The sequence below is a fragment of the Tinamus guttatus genome, unplaced genomic scaffold (assembly GCF_059628265.1).
Source record: "Tinamus guttatus ecotype Peru unplaced genomic scaffold, ASM5962826v1 Tinamus_guttatus_pri_ptg000226l, whole genome shotgun sequence".
Taxonomy (NCBI): Eukaryota; Metazoa; Chordata; class Aves; order Tinamiformes; family Tinamidae; genus Tinamus; species Tinamus guttatus.
This window is the reverse complement of record NW_028288760.1, coordinates 3,023,800-3,042,980: the sequence shown is the minus strand read 5'-3', so window position 1 is coordinate 3,042,980 and position 19,181 is coordinate 3,023,800. Positions and strand designations below refer to the sequence as shown.

The 19,181-nt window shown below is 46.4% G+C and overlaps 1 protein-coding gene across 1 annotated transcript in view; it reads right to left on the bottom strand.

Annotated features, from left to right (window-relative positions):
- Positions 1-17,255, bottom strand: part of CCDC187 (coiled-coil domain containing 187) — a 31,650-nt gene extending 14,395 nt beyond the window's left edge. Inside the window, exons 1-11 of the mRNA XM_088525446.1 lie at positions 17,237-17,255; positions 16,605-16,648; positions 15,780-15,873; positions 15,302-15,343; positions 14,376-14,561; positions 11,931-12,062; positions 10,704-11,437; positions 10,270-10,358; positions 8,858-9,534; positions 7,591-7,690; positions 3,516-3,544 (exon numbers count right to left, since the gene is read on the bottom strand). Of these exons, the coding sequence (XP_088381572.1) occupies positions 3,516-3,544; positions 7,591-7,690; positions 8,858-9,534; positions 10,270-10,358; positions 10,704-11,437; positions 11,931-12,062; positions 14,376-14,561; positions 15,302-15,343; positions 15,780-15,873; positions 16,605-16,648; positions 17,237-17,255 (2,146 nt within the window). The remainder of the gene's footprint in view (positions 1-3,515; positions 3,545-7,590; positions 7,691-8,857; positions 9,535-10,269; positions 10,359-10,703; positions 11,438-11,930; positions 12,063-14,375; positions 14,562-15,301; positions 15,344-15,779; positions 15,874-16,604; positions 16,649-17,236) is intronic.
- Between the last annotated feature and the right edge of the window lie 1,926 nt (positions 17,256-19,181).

Sequence of the window (19,181 nt, the reverse complement as noted above, 5' to 3'; positions counted from 1 at the left end):
GAACTGAATGACACTATTGCTGTTTGCCTTAGAGATTTCTGATGGTATCGATCTCAAGGTGATTAAAAAGTTTGTTCCATTTCCGCTCCACTTGGGCACAATTTTCCTAATTGTGGCTATTGCCAGATGTATTTGTTGTGTTGCAACATCTTATGTTAAAGAAAATACCCTCTGGCTAAACTACATGTCCTCCTACGTTATGATGAATGGCATTTTACTGCATACCCAGATAGCGTCAATGTTCATACATACTCAGCTGCTTTAAAAAAAAGGCTATTTATTAAATCACTTTCCACTGCACCTGCAGAATTCTCAGCAAAGCCCTGTAGAATCTCTGTGACATATAATTAAGAAAGCTGGGCTAAAAGTCTCATTTTTCTCATCACTTGAAGTTAGACAGAAGCACTTACTGCAGCTTTATTCAAGGACAGCTTTTCCTCTTTTTGCCCATGTCAGCAATCAGTCCAAACCAGTTATGACAAAAATACATGCTTTAAGAAAAAGCACAACTTTGACTACGTTATTGGAAGATGGAATGAAAAGGATCCTGAAAGGCTGATGTGACATGGAGCAATAGATCCAGAAGGACCTAAGCAGCTGCATCAAGGCAATCCTTCCCCAGTCTAGCACTGCTGAGCTGGCCCTATTGCTTTATTATTTTATGATACTCAGCAGATAAGGGAAGGAATAGGTGAAATGGCACCCAGGCAATTCAGTACTGTGGTAGCATGTGAGGACTGAGCTATAGTGATGACAAGTTAATGGCGATAGAAAAAGAAGTTGCTTAAGCCCAGGGAGCAGCTGAGATGTGGCACAAGCAACAAGCAGGGCTGCAGCTCCCATCTTTGGTCCTTCTTTAGCAAGACCCATAAGCCAAACGTGGTGGCTAAGGAGGAGATGTGAAGCCCCAAAGACTCTGCCTGTGAACCCAACATGAAGCCTGACCTCACCACATTGCTGAATTTTCATGAAACGTTGCTTCTACTTCTCGATCATATATAAATTTTCAACCTACTATGAGGTGGTTTGGTATTTTGAAGCAAAACACCACGAATTCTCTCATCTCAGAGCTATCAGCGAGGGGACACTTAGCAGAGATCGTGCAGCTACACTGCTCTGGCTGCTCTCCTCTGATTCCACCAATATAATCGTTTCTACCTCTGATAAGCAAGAAGGCAGCTCCCTCTAGTGATACAAGAAAAGTGAAATCAACAGTTAAGGGGAAAGGTAATTTTATGTATGAGTCTGATTTCTCTATGCTCCAGGCTAAAATTCTGGGTTTGAAGAAAAACTGATAGCATCTCATTTGCTTTCCTAATGCTAATTACTTTAAACCATCATTTATACTAGAGCATCAGCATATAGGGAGTACTTGTTTAATGCGAATATCAGTTTATACCTCATTTTCTCTCAAATAAAGGCAGGCAAAAAAGTCTGACTCACTCAGATCAGTTCTCCAATATGTAATCCAATCACAAAGCTGTATGGATGCAGGGAAAATAGTTCTAAATGCATCCAGTTCCATTATTTAACAGCAATATAGACAAGTGGGTACTAGACTTGACTCAAAGGATGTGCTGCAGCATCCAAGAAAACAGAACTTGAGCTCCCTGTGAAAGAGACCTGGTGGTCTGACCTGGATGATGGAAAGACTTTATGCAGTGCTATCTGACACCAGGATGTGCAAACTGCTGCTCATCACCTCCCCTCGGCACAAAGCTTTCTGCCTAAACTCATCAGAAGTGCACACAGCAGCTCTTTGGATGACTATCCAGCCCTCTCCACAGAAATAATTTGTCCCAGCACATCCTTACTGCATGTTTGCAACTGTGGGCTTTATACTAGTTGTGTTTAAAAGGAAATTTCAACGTTTCAGGACAGATTCACTGTTTTACTGCGGACAGTAAATTGCGACAAATATTTTGTGAACCTCTACTTGTACATTTGAAAATGAATTTTGTTATTTGGCTAAGTGCATTTACTACAGAAAAAATGTAATGCCTTTAGCATAGCAATTAAAATATATGTATCGCTTAACTGTTAAAGTAAATATTTATGTTTTGCCGCAGTCATAATCACACATCATTAAGCTATGTGTGCAGTGACTTGTGCTGAGAGGAGGCTGCTGCGGTGCAGCACAGCAGGCAACGCCGCTTGCATCTGCATGCCCTGCTATTGATAAGGCTGCTGTCCAGGGCCACTGGTGATCCATATTTCAAAGCCACATTGTCTTCAAAATGACACCTGCACCGACATGTCCCTTTTTAGGTGCTGCTGCCTTGGGCTGAGCTTAAGCCCTGTGAGCTCCTGCAAGTGCAGAAAATGAAGTTTTAGCTTGGCACAGGGACCAGGCAGCAGTTCCTGTTGTCCTAGTGGTAAACACAGGATGGCAGGATGTTCTTGCCAGATAGTCTCCAGAATTTGGGCCCTTAGTTAATGCTCAAAAACACAGTACAATGCCTCTTGCTTATGGCAAACTGCACAGACAACAGACACAGTGTCCAATCACATGAGATGCTCTCCTGTTCCCTGGGGAGAAGCGCAGTAAACAACGCCAGCTTCCCCAGCACCTCAAAATCCAATACTGCTTATAAAATGTTGTGGGGAAAACAATGAACAATCCTTAATAAGAGCAGGGGCTTTTTGTAAGGATGCTCTTTGAGGAAAGGTTATCTGGTCTTGTTCCTTTGTGTCTGAAAAGCCCTTAAAACAAAGCGCCATCTGCTACTGCTTGGTAGGAGCGAGCAGCATCCCCTCGGACTGCCGTGTGTCACCGTTTAACCCTTTCAGCAACAAACTTGCCCTTGTGTCCACGAAAGCATTTGTTCTGCAGAGAAGTGGCAGTGCTTGGCACGCTGCCCTGCTGTGGGCAGGCTGGCATTGCCCTGACAGAACTGTCCCTTCATCGTTGTCCTTTGTCACCCCCCGTGAACACGCAGTGCTTCTATATCCATTACTGTGCAAGTGGGATAACATCCCGCCCTTATCTGACACGGTAATTACAAGGAATTAGTTGCAAAGCTCCTTGCGACCTTCAAGTGAAGCTGCAAGGGGCTGCAAATGGCCCTGATGTGAATTATGAGGATTCTTCGTTCGTATGAAATAGCACAAGGGATGTACGGGAGGGCACCAAGTAACCACCGCACTCTGACACCGCTTTGGGAAACAGCATCTTACCAACGTCCCGCTCCGAGCGGCCCTGAGTCACCGTGCCGGTGGCCAGAGGGGCTGCAGGTTGGGATGGGTGGCCGAGAAGTGTCCCCAAGGTCCCTGCAGGAGAGTAGGGAGTGACCTCCTCTGGGCCCGGAGCCTCCAGGACCTGCTCCGTTGGGAAGGGAGCCTCCCGGGCGGTGGATTCCCACTGCGCACTGCATAAAAGTAACCAAAAAAAATTGCTGAGGTCAGGCACGAGCATAGACAGTCTGTTGACAGCTAAAAAATGGTTATTTCATTTTAACAAAGCTATTTATTGAACACGGCTGAACAGAGACAAAAGACTAACTGAAAAGTCATACCTGCCAACGCACAAAGTCCCTTCTCACACCTGGAGAGGGTTGGGAAAGCTAACAGCGCTCCTCATTCCCTGCTCCAGTTACTGCTTGGAAAGAGCTGGATTTGGTTCAGCCTGGTGCTAAAAGGAAACAAGAACCTCGCAGTCCCGAGGCTTAGTTGATTAGGGCTGCACTGTACAACTCGTGCCGCTGCTGTTGCACAACTAGCTCTGAACCCTGGCAAAGCTCTCTGGAATTTTTTTATGCAAGGTGCTGTACAAATAAGGCATCACTCCCTCTATTCCTTATGTTTCTTGGAGCTATGATGAGCACAGCTATGGCCCAGGTAAGATTTGCTCTTTGTGTATGTTATTTAACATAGCAAACAACATCAACACCAAGGCCTGGAGTCCCATCAAACCTCATCTAACCAGCTGCATTTTGGTTTCATCTGTAGCTGTCTGAACATAGCTACAAACCTAAGCTCTGAACTAAGACCTGCTGCTAGGCTGCTCTGAAACAAGGTCCACTGTGTCCTCTCTAAAAGCCAAAACAAGCCTTAGCTAAAAAGATTAGGAAGGAAGGTGTGAAAATGGGCATTTATTGTGCTGAAACAGGAGCAGGGAGACAGACACATGGAAATGGTGACAGATGTTTTCTTCTTTATACAGAAGAAAATGAAGGTGGATTTTTTTTTTTAATCGGCAATCAGCTTAGGGAAATCTCATTTCATTTTTCTCATTAATAAGCTTTTCTTTGTTTTTCATGACCCAGAAACTGCTAAAATGATTAGAACAGCTTCCACTAACACATCTTGGAGGTTGTCTTCAGAAAGAGAAGGCAAAGGTGGATGAGAGAGGGAGAGGAGGCAGCAGGGATTTCTCATAAAGTAGTTCTCATTTGTTGGACAGATACTATCTTGAGCACTGTTTGTGCATTTGTGGTGGGTTGGTTTCTTGGCCAGCTCTGCTGTTGCTTTTGGCTCTTAAGAAAAGCCTCCTTCTCACAAAGACTGATGCCAAGGTCCCTTTTCCAGCCTTGCCTGCTTCCAGGGAAGGCTTGTGCTATAAGAACCTATACAGACTCTCCAGAAAACCATGTCCTTGCACAGGTGTATCCAGGAGCCCTGCTCATGTGGACACAGCCAGCTCTGCTGTGGGCACAGATTGTCCCAGCCATCAGATGAGGTGCTCTGGGTTTGCACGAGCTGCAGGGAGGGCAGTAGCAGGGAGCAGAGCCATCCTACTGCTACAATATTATGAGCTTGACATCCAGGAGAAGGGATCAGAAAGCCACCGCTATAGGCAAGCACATCCAAACAAGACTGAGGTGCGTAAATGTTTTCTGGCAGTTTGCAGATGTCCCACCAGTGAGCCATTTGCATTAGCAACAAATCTGCCAGAAGCGGAGCAGTGCTTTTGGAAGGATGCACCTTGTGGGATTTCTTGCATGAACATGAATCACTGTTTTCACTGCTGTAATTAAACAAACACAACACTGTTCAGGGGGTAAGATCAGGTTCAAGTGCCCTGATTTGGTAACCCTGCATGTGTTGCATTTGTGAATGAAGCTGGCAGGTAGGCAGCTGTTGACAGATGGCTTTGTTTAAATGGAGCCTTTTGGGGAGAATATTTGTTCTAGCCAAATGTGGACTCATAACTCACTAGCACTGGCAGTGTCCTTTATATCATACTCCTTCATACAATCCCTTTAAGTTCTGCTGCATTAGAGTGAGCACTCAGCTCCCAAGATGACTCTGGAACTGTTCACAAATACAGCAGCACTGTCTATGCACTGCTTATCACTACCTTTGATGATATTTTATCTGCATAACTCTCATCTCACAAAGAAGCATTTGCATCAGGGTTGTAATTTATTGTTCCAAAGGTTTTATTAGCAAGTTTTTATCCTGGGATGCTCTGAGGACTTTGCTCGACTCCACTGTCCCAACAAGGCAGCTTTGCCTTCTCAGTAACTGCAGTGTTAAGGAGCTCAGCGCAATCTTACTTCTGCCTTGGCCATTACAGCTGAAGGGTTATTCCCACCTGGGTCCATGGGGCTTTGGCACCTACCTTCCATTAGGATGAGTTAGAGCTGCCTGTAAACACACATCCATCCGGACAAGGGTACCAGACCCCACCATTTCTTAAGGCTGGTGGGCTTTGCATGCTGAGCTATAGTGCACCTGCACCTCCAGTGCATGTTCTGAGCAGCAAACACTCATGTTTTATAAATTTGCCATCTACCACAACAGGACAACTGCATAATCCTCACAGCTGATCCCTCAGAGCAGAAACCAGCCCAACCTTGGTGAACACAGGAGTTGTACACAAAGAACAGGGATTTAACTCTTAGTAATTCCAGTAATTACCGTTCATAACTTTGGTAAGCTGAGCTGCCTGGACTTCTCTCTCCTATTTTCGTTTTCCTCTTATTCACTTTGAGCTGCAAAGCTGTAAACAATCCTCTTAAACAATGCAGTGCCACATTCAGGGCATTTTTCTGTATGCATGGCAACATCCTGCCTTTGGCTAAAAAAACAGCACTCTTTCCACCCCTGCTTCCTGCAGTTTAAGCAGAAGGGAAGAGCGCGATTCATGCAGCAGCTCCTGTTGCTTCTCCCCACTTGTCTCGCTAGGCCCAGCCTGCTCCAACTCCAGCTCTAAGCCACCAGGTATGTCCTGCAGTTACTCTGCATTTGCCTCTCTGTAAGTGAGATCAAAAGTTGTTTCACTTCCTTGGTCCTACTGAAGTAAAAGGCAAAACATAGTAAGAGACTTGGCCTTCTAGGTTAGTTCCTCCTCCCTTCTCTCACCTGAGCAGCAGCATGCCAGGATGGATAAGCTGCCCCAGCCAGTTTGGTCCCAGCACTGCAATTGCCTCCTAGAACAGATCTGGCCATCCCCTTCTAAGGCAGGGAAGGAGCCACCAAAATGCCCCATCCTTCTCCCTGAAGTGGACTTTAGGGACATGGTGGTGCCTTCACTGTGGCCTGTGTTGCACATACGGCCATTCCTCAGTAATGCCTCTCCAGGTCATGCTTAATCTCCAAGGATTGGAGGATTTACTCCCTAAGGGAAGCCCTTCCTGCAGAGAGATGTGCAGTCTGTGCTGGAAGTCCATGGCTTTGCCATTCTCTGGTGGCTGGATAGTGGTACAGTTTGATCTGGGCTCAGCTATTGCCTTTAAGCTCTCGGGTCTCTTCACAGTTCTTTGTAAGAGATGACCAGTCTAGGAGCAGTTATACAAATACACCTTTGCTCTTAAAGATACAGGTTTAGAGCAAAGTATTTACTATTTACTGCCAGGTATATTCAACATTTAATTAACATGGGCTGACTGAAAACAACCTACATTAAACCTTTTTTTCTAGACATCCTTTTTCAAAAAAATTTCCTAATGACCCTGCTCTGCCCTGTGCCCACTTCACCAAACCCAAGGGCTGTGCGGGGGCGCTGCTACACCTACACACAGCCTGTAGCACTGCAGCAAGCGGAATGCCAACCCGCTCTTGGCACAAAGAGACTGAAAACAATTACTCTAAATGAATTTATAGTATTCGGCTGATTAAATCTCCCTAATCCCCGGGAAAAAGGAGATTTATCAATTGCCCCTCCTGGGGGGAGACGGGGGGGGGGCAGCGCTGCGCGCGCGCCCTGCGGCGCCACCTGGCGGCCGCCCGCGGCGCCGCCGCTCCGCGGCCGCTGTCGCCGTTTTCCCGATTTGGGAAAAATTGGGTCCTCCCCCCGGCAGCGCCTGGGCTGCCGCAGCCTCTACTCGAGCCGCTTTTCCCTTCAGTTTCTAGTCGGCTCCTGTCTGCTCAACAAAGCTGGCAGGTTGAACCCAGGGCAAAACTTCCCTAGAGTAGATCCATCACTCAAAGGAAAAAAAAAAAAAAAAAACCTGAAACTTTCCTATTGATCTCCCAGCTCTCTGCAAGTAGGCACTTCCCCCTTTCAGTATATCTTGTGTCCAAATCTGCCTACTTTGCAACTCTCTGGGTGCAGGATAAAGAGCTGCCTGGCTCCAGGCTGAAATTCATTTGAACCACGTGCATGGGGCGCATTGAGCACAGTATAATATATCCAGGTTTGTTTACCTTCCCCCAAGGAGGTCGCAAGATGGAGAGGCCGGGCTGCTTATCGGCTTTCCATGCAGTAGGCTTGTGTCCACCTCAGAGCCTTTAGTCACCAGAAAACCTTTTAGAAAGACAAATGAAACTCTTGAATATGCTCTTCATAGAAATGAAATGGTCCAAGATTTGGCATCTGCTTATTTATGTGTGAGCACTTAGCTTTCATATAGCTCTTAACACTCACAGGTTTCTAAGTACTTGGCATTAGGCTTTTCATTCCTCTTTCAGCTGGAAAAACCCAAGCACCAGAAGGTGAAGTGTCCAAAAGCAGTGACAAAGCTGCAGATACAGTTTGCAGGTATAGCTTCACAAGTACAATAAGGGGAAAAGCAGCCCATTAGATCATTATTCAAGTTTCCCAGTGTCACAGCCTCTCACAGAGGCTGACCTTCCAGTGCTAACCAAACACTCAGAGCAGTCACTCATTGCCAGCACTTCAACCTGAAGTGAGGAGACTGGCCAGAGTTTCGTGCTCATACAGTGCATGTGTAGGGGTTAAATAGCTAATGTAGAATAAGCTGAGTCTTAGAGCACAAGGACCCATGACAACTGGCGGAGTCTGGATGTCCTGACCATCCTTGGTAGATGGCAAGGTCAGGATGCCCTGCTCATGGCAAGGACTGGACCCTTGATAGGTGGCGGGGTTAGGGTGCCCTGCCCTCAATCAGGAGGATAGAAGGGCTGCTTATCCAGATGTTTTAATTCAGCAAAATAGATAACATTAAGAAGAATGCAAAACAGGAAAACGGGAGGGGGAACACTCTTGGGTAAGAACGGTATAAAAGAGGGATGCCCGAAGTGGTCAGGGTCCGTGGTGTGACCCCTGCATGGGAAAGCCCGGACCCCAGCTAGCTGGTAATACTTATTATCTTTCTCCTTTTATTAAAAAGCACAATATATTGATGGTGTTTGCCTCTTTCTCTGTCAATTTGAAAACTGGACCTAACACATGGACTGGAGCTCCTCATGGCAGCTCTGAGGGCCCCCAGGCTGCCTGTGCTGCCCAGGACTGTTCTCCAGACCCCATCTGTGAGCTGGACAAACCCTCGGGGCTCCTTCAACCACCTCCACAGAGTGGTTTAGATCCTAGGAGCCGCTTGCTAGAGCTTTGCCAAGGCACTTAACATTACTTACATTAGCCAAGAGGAATTGGGGCTCCAACACTGTAGCTTAGCAGCTCTCACACTGCATTATCAGAACATCCCCGTTGCATCTTGTTGGCATGACCTACCTTTCGATGTGCTGCTCAGGTCTTCCCCAGTGTCTAAATGCCTCTGTCTTGCACTGCAGATGATCCATGGTAATTCTTTGCTTACAACACCACCACCAGATGAAGAGGTGTGTGTGGTTTTATGTCTGTCGTGGACAGTTGCTCCCTCAGGGCTACAAGCAAGACTAGTCTTGCCCAGTCCATGAAATTCCCTACCTGATGATGCATGTAACTTGCCAGGATCTGGGGCTTCCAGAAGCATTTGTAGTGTCATTGTCCTATCTTGCTCATCTGTGGATGCCTCAGGCTCCAAGTGAGACGATCCTTTGAAAAGGTCCAAAGTTGTCTGTGTTGATATTTTGTTGGCAGAGTCCCAGGCCCTGCTTGCTGCATTCATCCGCCCAGTTGCCAACTCGACCTTTTCTGCAAGTTCCAGGGACAACCTATGTATGGCTTTGACTCGATCCTGTTTGCTTCTATATGGAGAAACACCAAAAAGCAAGTTCTTGGAGCCAGGTCCTGCATCCTGCCAGGGAAGGGAGATGCTCAGTGGAGGGGTATATGGAGCCAGGCGAGAGCCATCCCACAAGTCCTCACATTTCAGAGAGCTGAGAAACCAGCGTTCGGATTCCCCTGCTGCTGGATAGGCTAAAACCTCTCTCTTTGGAGGTGGTTGAACTGTTTCTATACACAGATCCCTGTTTAAGTAAAAAAGAGAAATGTCTGGTTATAAAGATCTTGGTACTTCACAGAAGGAAAAGAAAGATCTCCCTGTCTGTGCTTGCATTTGCCAAATACGAGAATGAGGCTGGAGCATGGAGTGCTGACAAATAAGGAGAAGAACCAGAAACTTGCCAGAAGCTGGCAAGGAATAATCATTTAGAAACAAAAAGCATAAAAATAGGCTGAAATGTGTGTCTCAACCTGGCAAGCCAGAGGGTCAGTCTCCTTCCACACTTCAGAGATTATTAAACTGGGATGTGCATTACAGAAACCAGCTATTTCTAAGGAACAACTGGTATTTTTCCTGGTCTTTGGCTTCCCTCTTCCTGGAAGTTTTCAGTCTTTAACCTTACTGAGACATGGTGACAGTCTTGGAGTCTCCCAGTGAGAACTGTCACCATTCATTTAGTGGGATGGGGAACAAGTGCATACAGATTAGGTAAGGCACATGCAGGTGATTTAATGTATTGGCAGGAAAAGGAAAAACTAATTGCATATCCTGAAACCCAGGAGTGCTGGCTCACACTATTGTCCAGTGACCACTATGGACTTGGTTATAATAGTGAGGCTGATTTTAAGTTGAGGAATGGTAGGACTGGGTAGATTCGCTGAAGCAGTTGCTCTATTTATTACAATTTGCAACAGAACCCTATAAAAAGTTTCCCATGTGCTTTAAGGGGCTCTCTAGGATGCTTTTCATGCCCCAGTACCTGCTCCTGGGCTCTTTGCTTAGAGTATGGGATGTTTTATGCCCCCGGGCCATAAAACTCCTCTCCAGGGTCCCACTGTCAGGCTGCTTCTGAAACAAAAGTGACCATTAGTTAAGTGCTAAATAACTAGGTAACGAGCATTTGGCTTTTGTTCCACTTCATAATCAATCCACATAATCAGAAAATCCCACGCATCAAAACTTATTTTAGCTGAAGCAATAAAGATTTCCAGACTTTTGACCCTGAAGGCAAGGGTTGTAGCCTCACTAATGAGCCCAGCAGCTCTTGCCATAATTAGAAGTTAATTGCTCCATTTTTCCAGATAAAGTTCTCTCCCCCTGACACTTCAAAGCATTTGCATGAAGTGTTTCATCCCCTGCCCTGCAGTGACCAGGAGCAAGGGATTTTCTGCCTGTCCACCCTTTACAACTTACCTGCTCAGGTTCACCCTGGGGACTTCCTTCTGCAGAAGCTGCCTCCTTGATGAACTTCAGAGTCTGACCAGAACATGTTTTCCTTCTAAAAGCTTCTTTCTGTTTCCTGTATACTTCCTGCAACCTCTTATTTCTCATCTCCATTGCCTTCTCCAAAGACTTCTTCTCTTCCAGGCTTTTTTTCTTCCTTTCTATATTCTTTTGGTACATATATTCCCTAATGATTTCAGGGCTGTAGGGGTGAGGTTTTTTCAGGTTTGCCCTCCTCTTTGAAGGGTGATTAAGGTTTTCCTTTTCAGACTCCTTCTGTGCCAGACTCCTTGAGTCTTTCCACCTTCGAGTAGTGTTTTTTCCTCTGTGGCAGTTGCCATACTCAGGTTCAGCTTTTGTTAATGAGGATCTTGTCCTTTCCCCACTGAAGGCAGAAGGATTCACGCTCTCAACTCCAGCTGAAGCAGAATCAATCCCTAGATGATGCTGCAGATCTTCTGCCTTTCCTTTTGCAGTATCTTTGGGGAGCTTGGTATTTCCGTGCTCATCATGTTTGCTTTGCAAATGTAGGTTCCTCAGTATTTGTTTCTCAGCCTGGTCTGGGGTATTTCCATCCTTTTCAGCATGTTCACTGGTGGGTACCATGCAGCTTTTGAAGACAGGGCTTTTCCCTATACTTTCACTTCCCCTTTCCCTGGGGATCTGTTTCATTGCTGGCATTGCTGCAGATCTTCCCCCATGCTCTATGAAAAGCATTTTGAAACGAGAGGTATTACTACTTCGGTGGTATATCTATTCCCACCTTTCTCATGTACATCTCAAGACCTACTATAGGTAGGGCCTATAGTCCAGGGACTATTTGCCCATGTAGCCCAGGCTAATGCATTTGCTGAGCATGCTAGTACAGGGGTGCATTGAGGGGATGTTGATCTGTCCAACACTGCTGTGTGCAGGGAGAGGTGCCCTGTGCCACCACCCCAGCAAAGCTGATTTAAGGACACATGGCATTTGCAGTGTCACTAGCCATGGTGGACTCCTTGCACCAACTGACCATGGACAACAGATTCAGTAACTGCTCTGGTCAGCGGTTAGCCTCACAAGTGAATTATTGCATGATTATTCTGAGAGTTGCTCAGAAGGATCTTTAAACCATGCTTCAGCTAGTTTAATCAGGGGTGAGCCTCGTTTTTGGTTTGTGTGCCAAAAAATAACTAATGTATCAGTAAGAGACTCTACCCAAGGTGTTTGCAGGGATGTGCTCTTCACCTGTTCTCTTCAGTGCTACAAATTTAGGGGGTGGACGACCAAGCACCTTTCTAGCCAGCTTCTGACCTTCTCTCCATGCAGAAACTCCAGAGAATTTCATACCTGAAACAGAGGATTTGTATTGAATTATTATAACTTCACAAATTCTTTGAAAGAAAATGTTTAGCTCTATTATAAATCTTCTTATTTGTGATTTTTCAGAAGTCACACTCAAGATGTGAGGAGATTTGAGGAGAAAGGTAACAATCTGATCTCCTTTGCAATGACTTCAAACTCAAACTAATTCATTTTTAAACTGGTGAGAATCAGCAGGATGCAGTGCACAAGAATCAATGAATGACACAAGACAAGGGACCATGTATAATGCAAAAATAACTGATGCAGCATGCCACACAAACAAATTTTTCCTTAATATGTGGTGTCACATAATAGACAACATTTATCACTGTTTTACTTCATAATTTCAGACTGCATTCATAGCATGCCAATACTTATACTGGCATAATTATGAATTTATAGCAAGCACTTCAGCAGACAGTGGCTAAAGTTTTTTCCATGGAAAATTTTCCCTTCAGATTTTCCCCAAAGAAAACATTTCAGCTTTGTTTTAGAGAAGATTTTACATCTTAGTAGATATTACCCTCAGCCCAAAGATACTTCTCAGTACTTAGCAAGGGTTCCCCACATCTACACCATTTGGTGTAGAACAGCACAACTCAGAGCCAAAATCAGCTGGGCTCAGGATGACCAAGACACATCAGTGCTTTTAATAAAAAACCTTGCTGTATTTTGTGTTCCTTTAGTAGTAATAAAAAGGCAGGGGGGCACATTTTTCTCATGTTTTCTTAGTTTCTCTGAATGCCAAATTAATATGTACATCTAACTTCAACTCTCATCTCAGGTAAAGCGCTTTTTTTTTTTTTTTTAAATCTACCCACTTTTGACTAACTACAGCAAGTATCACACCAAGATCACAAACATTACCTCAAGTTCAAGAACTGCCTGAATTTCTGCAGAAAACACTTGCTAGAAGGGAGTCTTGATTTAAACATTCCCCTGTTTTTTTTCCTACCTATGAACAGATGAATATTTTATAGCTCTTGTGACTTAATTTTTTGTTAACTACAGCAAATTTCTAATTCATCACATTCCCGAGTGCTCGGGCTCCGACCCCTGCCCCGTCATTCATCTCAGCCTCAGCTCTTTTGCTGACAGAAACTAATAGCCAATAAAGACACCCTGACACTGGCAGTTACAATGATGAATGTTTTGGGTGCCATGGTCTTATTATGACCCACCTGCAGAGGAAGATCAAGCCATTTTTCAAACAATCCACTCAAAAAAAAAAAAAGGAGGGAGAAGGGAATTATTGCATATTTCATGCATTTTAAATAGTACTTGAGTAACAGAGCACATGATGTTGCTGTACTTAATTTCATCTGCACAGTATCAGGTTAGATTTTCTCTCTCTGTCCCTCAGAAGTTACATCTAGTACCTTTGACAGCATAAAATACAAGATCTGCACCTGTAGCACTACTGCTTTTTGCCTTGTTCCCTACAAAATTTGAATGTAGCCATTTTTAATGCAAAAATGACAGCACTGAGACAGGCAAAGTTACTTCCATAATTCAATCTTGCACTTAGAGATACAGTTCAATGAAAACTGAACTAGCAAGCAGGACTCCTGCTGCTGCTGCATGTGCAGCAAGGTCAGGGATAATCCACCTGGGCTTCATTCCTTTCACCTGGTCCCTATTTTGCAGGTCAGGAAATCCTTCCCTTTTGGTGGCTCTCCTAATTCACTAGAGAATGCCACACTGAGTAGGTGACAGACTTCTTTCCACCAAGGACAAATGGTTCATTTTTATTTTAGGTGATTTTTAAGCCCCTGGCAGGCCTGGACTGCAGGCAAGAGCACAGCAAATAGCCACAGGCAGCAAGCCCAGCTGTGGGCACCTTGCTGGCCTGCCAGGGCCATGAATGATGCACTGGGTCCTGTGCACACAAGTGTAGAGCATGGCCAGGCAAACCAAGCAAACTGCCTCCAAACAGAGTGCCCAGAGCTGTTAATCTTCAGCCTCAGAGGCTGCCTCCGTTCTGCAGGGGTAACTGCCTGTGCAATAGCTCCCTAACCCAGCATGCTAGATTAACCTGGGTTAAACAAGATAAATTAGCTGTCCTCCAGAGAGTGTTCAAAGAGGCTCAGCAGGACTGGGGCAGCATCTCTAGGAGTGCTGGAAAGTGCTGCCTGCACCAACCAGGACATCTTAGTGCAGGCAGAGCCCTCGAAAAAGCTCCACGAAGCACCGGGCACCAAAGTGGGAGCTGTGCCTTTAGTTATCCCACTGTGCCAAAGGACCGTGAGCCAATGCCCCGTGTCCACCTTGCTCCAGGGATGCTGCTCTGCTACTAACCTGTGCAGGCTGGAGCAGAAGCCACCCGGAACACCGCTCGCTTCCGCCGAGGCTCCTTGGGACCAGGACACTTCTGCTCCAGAGCTGCTCCTTGCCGGCATAGCCTCTGTGCCCGGATCCTCTCCCTGAGCTGCTCCAGCCTCCGCAGGGGGGATCCCGTGTGCGTCTCCTCCAGCCACGCGGCTGCTGCGGGAAGCGGCACCGGGGCACGCGCATCCCCAGGACCAAACAGCAGCGAGCAGGGAGAGCCGGAGCTCACAGTGGTGCTCCTGGAGAAACAGTGCTGCAAGGAAGTGGGATGCAGCACGGCAGGGCTGCCATGTGGAGAGGGGAACAGGGCTGAGCAGGGGGGCTCGTTACCCACTCGCTCATTAGACCGCGCTAAGCAGCAAGTTGTTGGGGAAGATGCTCTGCCCATGCCCCCAGCATGATCTAGAGGTAATGGCCACAAACTGAAGCACCAAAAGTTCCACATGAACTTAAGGAGAAGTTTTTTTTTTTTTTTTTTTTTTTAAACAGTGAGGGTGCCAGAGCCCTGGAACAGGCTGCCCAGAGAGGTTGTGGAGTCTCCTTCTCTGGAGATCTTCAAACCCGCTTGGACGCAGTCCTGTGCCACGTGCTCTAGGTGACCCTGCGTGTGCAGGGGGATTGGACTGGATGATCTCTAGAGGTCCCTTCCAACCTTGACAATGCTGTGATTCTATGATCCCATCGGAGCAGCAGGTTGCCAAATACCAGGAGTCTGGCAAAGGGCAATAATATTGGGAAAGGGCCAAAGGAAACCAGCTCTGCTAAGAGCAGCTGCAAGTGTGGGTGAAGGCAGAGGGATAACAGAGGGTTAACATCAAGGCAATGGCCTGTTAGCATTTCCAAAGGGGAAATGATTTGGTGACTTTATATTTACCTGCAACATGGAGGAGTTGCACTGCTCTTCTCATCCCAAGCTGTTTCATCTCCATTTCTCTCATCTACAATGTGACAAAATTGTCAATGACAGTCAGAGTTTCCTTAAAAAAATCATTAACAGTATCTATTTTACTGGGGACCATTCCCCTCCAGATCAGACCCTTTGGGCACCCCACGGCAGGTTTTACTCAGAAGTGACAAAGTACATTGGGACTGGCCTTGCCCACACTGCAGTCCTGGTGGGGAAAAGGGAGTTTTGGCAGTAAAGGTTGCTGTAAATAATTCAGCATGTCACTACCCTGTCTCCATGCTATCCAAACGGGCAGGTGGAATATTTGGGATCTCTGCAGCAAGGTGCAACTTCTTGTGCTTTGTGAAACCCCACTGGAAATATTAAGAGCCATCTGATGAAAACACTTTCTTGAACCACAGAACTGCTCGCCACTTCCTGTCACCTTTTGTCCCCTCCAGAAACAAAGCAGATAACTCACAACTCACCAAAGCTTTCCTCATCCCAGAGCTTTCTTCTGGCTGCCTGGGTCTGGGCACAGCTCCACATTTGATGATCAAGTTTGTTTTCAATTCTCTGTAGCTGTAAAGAGACAGATTTTTATTTTGAAGGAAGACATATGCTTTTTTCTCTCTACAGAAGCTTTTTGCTGGCATACACAGCTTCTCTGATTAATGTTGTACTCCTAGCTACTCTGTAAATACTGGCATGCCTGAGCCTGCCCCACCTGGCATTTCCTACAGTTGCAAGGAATGTAGGAGACAGAAGGTAACAGATGAAATCAGCTCTGACACTATTTATGCTTTTCCCCTATATATGTGCCACAAGGCTTTATCAGGCCCTTTATTTTTAAATGGTAAAAGCTGGGAGTAATTGCAGGCAATAGTGAATATAAATGACAGACCTTGACTGCACAATTAAGGCTAAATGGAAATATTCTTGCTAATTCACTGCAGTATTTGCACCATCATTATTGCAGCTGCAAACAGCCCCTGCTAAGGGTTCAACAGGGCAGCTGGACTCAGCAGGTGCCCCAGCTCCAGTCATTATTCCATCCTGGGCTTAACCACAAACAGGACACAAATAGGACCTTTAAATGGACCTTGTCATCCATTTTGCAGAGTTTTGCAAAACTCGGTCATCCTTGCCATCTCCCTTACTCCCCTTTTGACATTTAGAGAATGATTAAAGATACTGCACATTCACTGCAAAAAGAAAAGAGAATGAGCTAGGTGATGTTTTTATCCATTTTCAATCACATTATCGTGGTGTGCAGAGGTGTGTGGCAGCCAGGACTCCTGCACTGCACTTACCACCGCTTTGGCTTCCTGAAGACTCTTCCAAGCCAGGGCCACATCTGGGGAGAACAGAGATAAAAGAGGCTCTTGAGCAATTTCTCACAGCTCCTTGTCACTGTAACAGCTTCCTCTTGTGCCCAGACCAGACTGCAGTGCAGAATTGCTCCCAGAGAGCTGCTTTTAGCTAGCACCCTTTTCTGTGTGTTTAATTCTGTTGGAGCCGATGCTTATTCAGCAAAATCTCCCTTTGCAGTACCTGCCAGTTTTGTATGTGTTTAAAAGACTGAGCTGTTTTTTGCCATTTCAGTCCTATTTGGTAGTGCCAAGACTGTTGTGAGAGTGAGAATAGCTTCTTTATCACATGTCTGCTTGCAGAAGAGAGCAATGCATTAGTCTGAGAAACTCCTAATACATATTGCCCACTTCCAAAGAAATTCAGTCTTGCAGATAACTTCAGACTGCAGAAGGGTTCTCAGGAAGCATTTCCTACTGAAACAGCTGAAATTAAATTTCTCAGAAGTGTGAGAGATCCCCAGAGAGAGACAGGGAGGTGGCACCAGGGTGAATGTCCTGCTCCAGACAACCACTGTGTGTCCCAATAGGCAAAGCAGCAGCTCCCTCCCACATCCCATCCCTTCACCCCTTACCTTTAGCAGCCTCCTCCATGGAGGGAGCAAACTCCTCCTTAAAGACCTGAACAAAAAACACCTAAGGAAGCATTTAGAGAGGGGACTTGGAGAGTATCAGGGATTTAAAGGGTGATCAGCCACAGAAGCCTCTTCCAAAGGAGCGCTCAGCATGGAGCATCTTGCTCTTCCTCCATCCCCGCTGCCAGCACCAGGTCCCAGCCCAGCACCTTTGTTTGGTCTCTCTGCACAGAGCAACAGAAACAAGTGCCCAGGAGAGGTAGATGTAAACTCTGGAGAGAACAAACAGCTCCAGGAGGAGCCCAAGGGCCAGTCACAACTTGCCCTGAGTGGCAAGGAGCCAGGGGCTCTCCTGACCAGCCCTCACATCCCTGCAGGGCATCCTGGCAATGTCCCAGGGCCTGGTGGCCTCAGAGGAGCAGGACTGAGCTCTGAAAAATCAGCTTCTGTTTAAGGGGAAATGAAACAAAAAGGGTTTCCAGCCTTTGTGATTGCAAAGAAAACCCTGAGAAGATGCCAGTGCAAACTGAGGGCCCAGAAAAGGTAGAGGCAACCACACCTGTGCTGGAGTCACTTTAAATGTCACAAGTTTTAGGTTTGAACATTTGAAACTTGGGGTAGCCATTCCAGTTCCTCAGAACTCCCAATTTTCATCCCAGCATTTAATGTTCCTGGGAAGGAGCAGTTTGTCCTGCAGGCAGCAGAGGGCAAGCTCTGCTCGCAGAGCTGAGCACAGCCCGGAGCTTCTGGCTCTGCACAGCTCCCAAGGAGCTGGGCTTGGAAGCTCCTTATCCCAGGATTGCTCACACTGAACTCCTGATCTGCAAACGCAACAACCTGCTACCACCAGTGCAAAATGCCCCAAAACTGGCCCCATCATCCAATGCTGCTTCAGTTCCTTGTTTGGATGATTCCTGTGAAATTCTCCCATTTATGAATTTTAAGTTTGTTCCCCACAAATACACTGAAGTTTTGCAATTCCAAAGGCTATATTCACTCTTGGCTCTAACATTCCCTGAAGGTACCTAAGGTACATACACATAATAGAGACAAGCAAGCAGGAATAAAAGCATCTCTGTCCTCCAACAGCATCACCATGGGGTGAAGCCCAGCGAGGACCTTGAGCAGATGCTGCAGGTCCCTTTCGAGAGCCCACCTCACTGCAAAGCAGAGCTGGCTGAGGTTCTGCTTCCCAGCAGTTCGCTTAATACTGGACTCTTGTTTGCCTTAGGTCCTCAGCTACTTGTCCAGGCTCTAAGAGGCTTTAAGCAACAAGATCAGTAGCTCTTTGCTATTACTCTAAAATACTTCAATGGGGAGGTGAGATACTGACATCACATCCTTCCATGCACATGGATCCCTGAGGTCTAAAGGGAAGTTTGCTCAAAGGATCAGACTCGGGCTGAATCCAGCTGCATTTCCTGCAGGCTGTGCCCAGATCTCTGCACAGCTTCAGCTTCTCACATCTAACCAAAGAAGGAATTCCCAAGCTGCAGAACTCCCATTTCAAGCTGTTCCGAGCCAATGTTTTGCACTGATTAGGGGTTCCAGTGCCAGGAACACAGAGCTTGGCCCGGACAGAACCACAACTATTCAGGGTGCCTGCATGATAAGAAAGCCTTAATTACAGCACCCATCCGGGTCCAGGGGCAGCAATTGGGTGAGTTGCCAAGGGAAGAAAGCAGAAATAAGAAGCCTCAGCAGCAGGAGGGCAGCTTGAGAGGAAACCAAGGGTATGCAGGAAAGTCCAGGTCGAGCCCCATGCCTGAGCTTGGCTGATCCCCGGAGCGCATGTGCCCCAGCCCCACCACGCTCCAACCCCACCAGCATCTCTTGGCACTTGTCTCAGCAAGCCGAGGAGAGCCAGGAGGGGGACAGGCTGCCAGCACGTTGCACTGCACATCTTGGAGTGTTAGACCACAAATCTGCTGGAAGATGAAGCGAC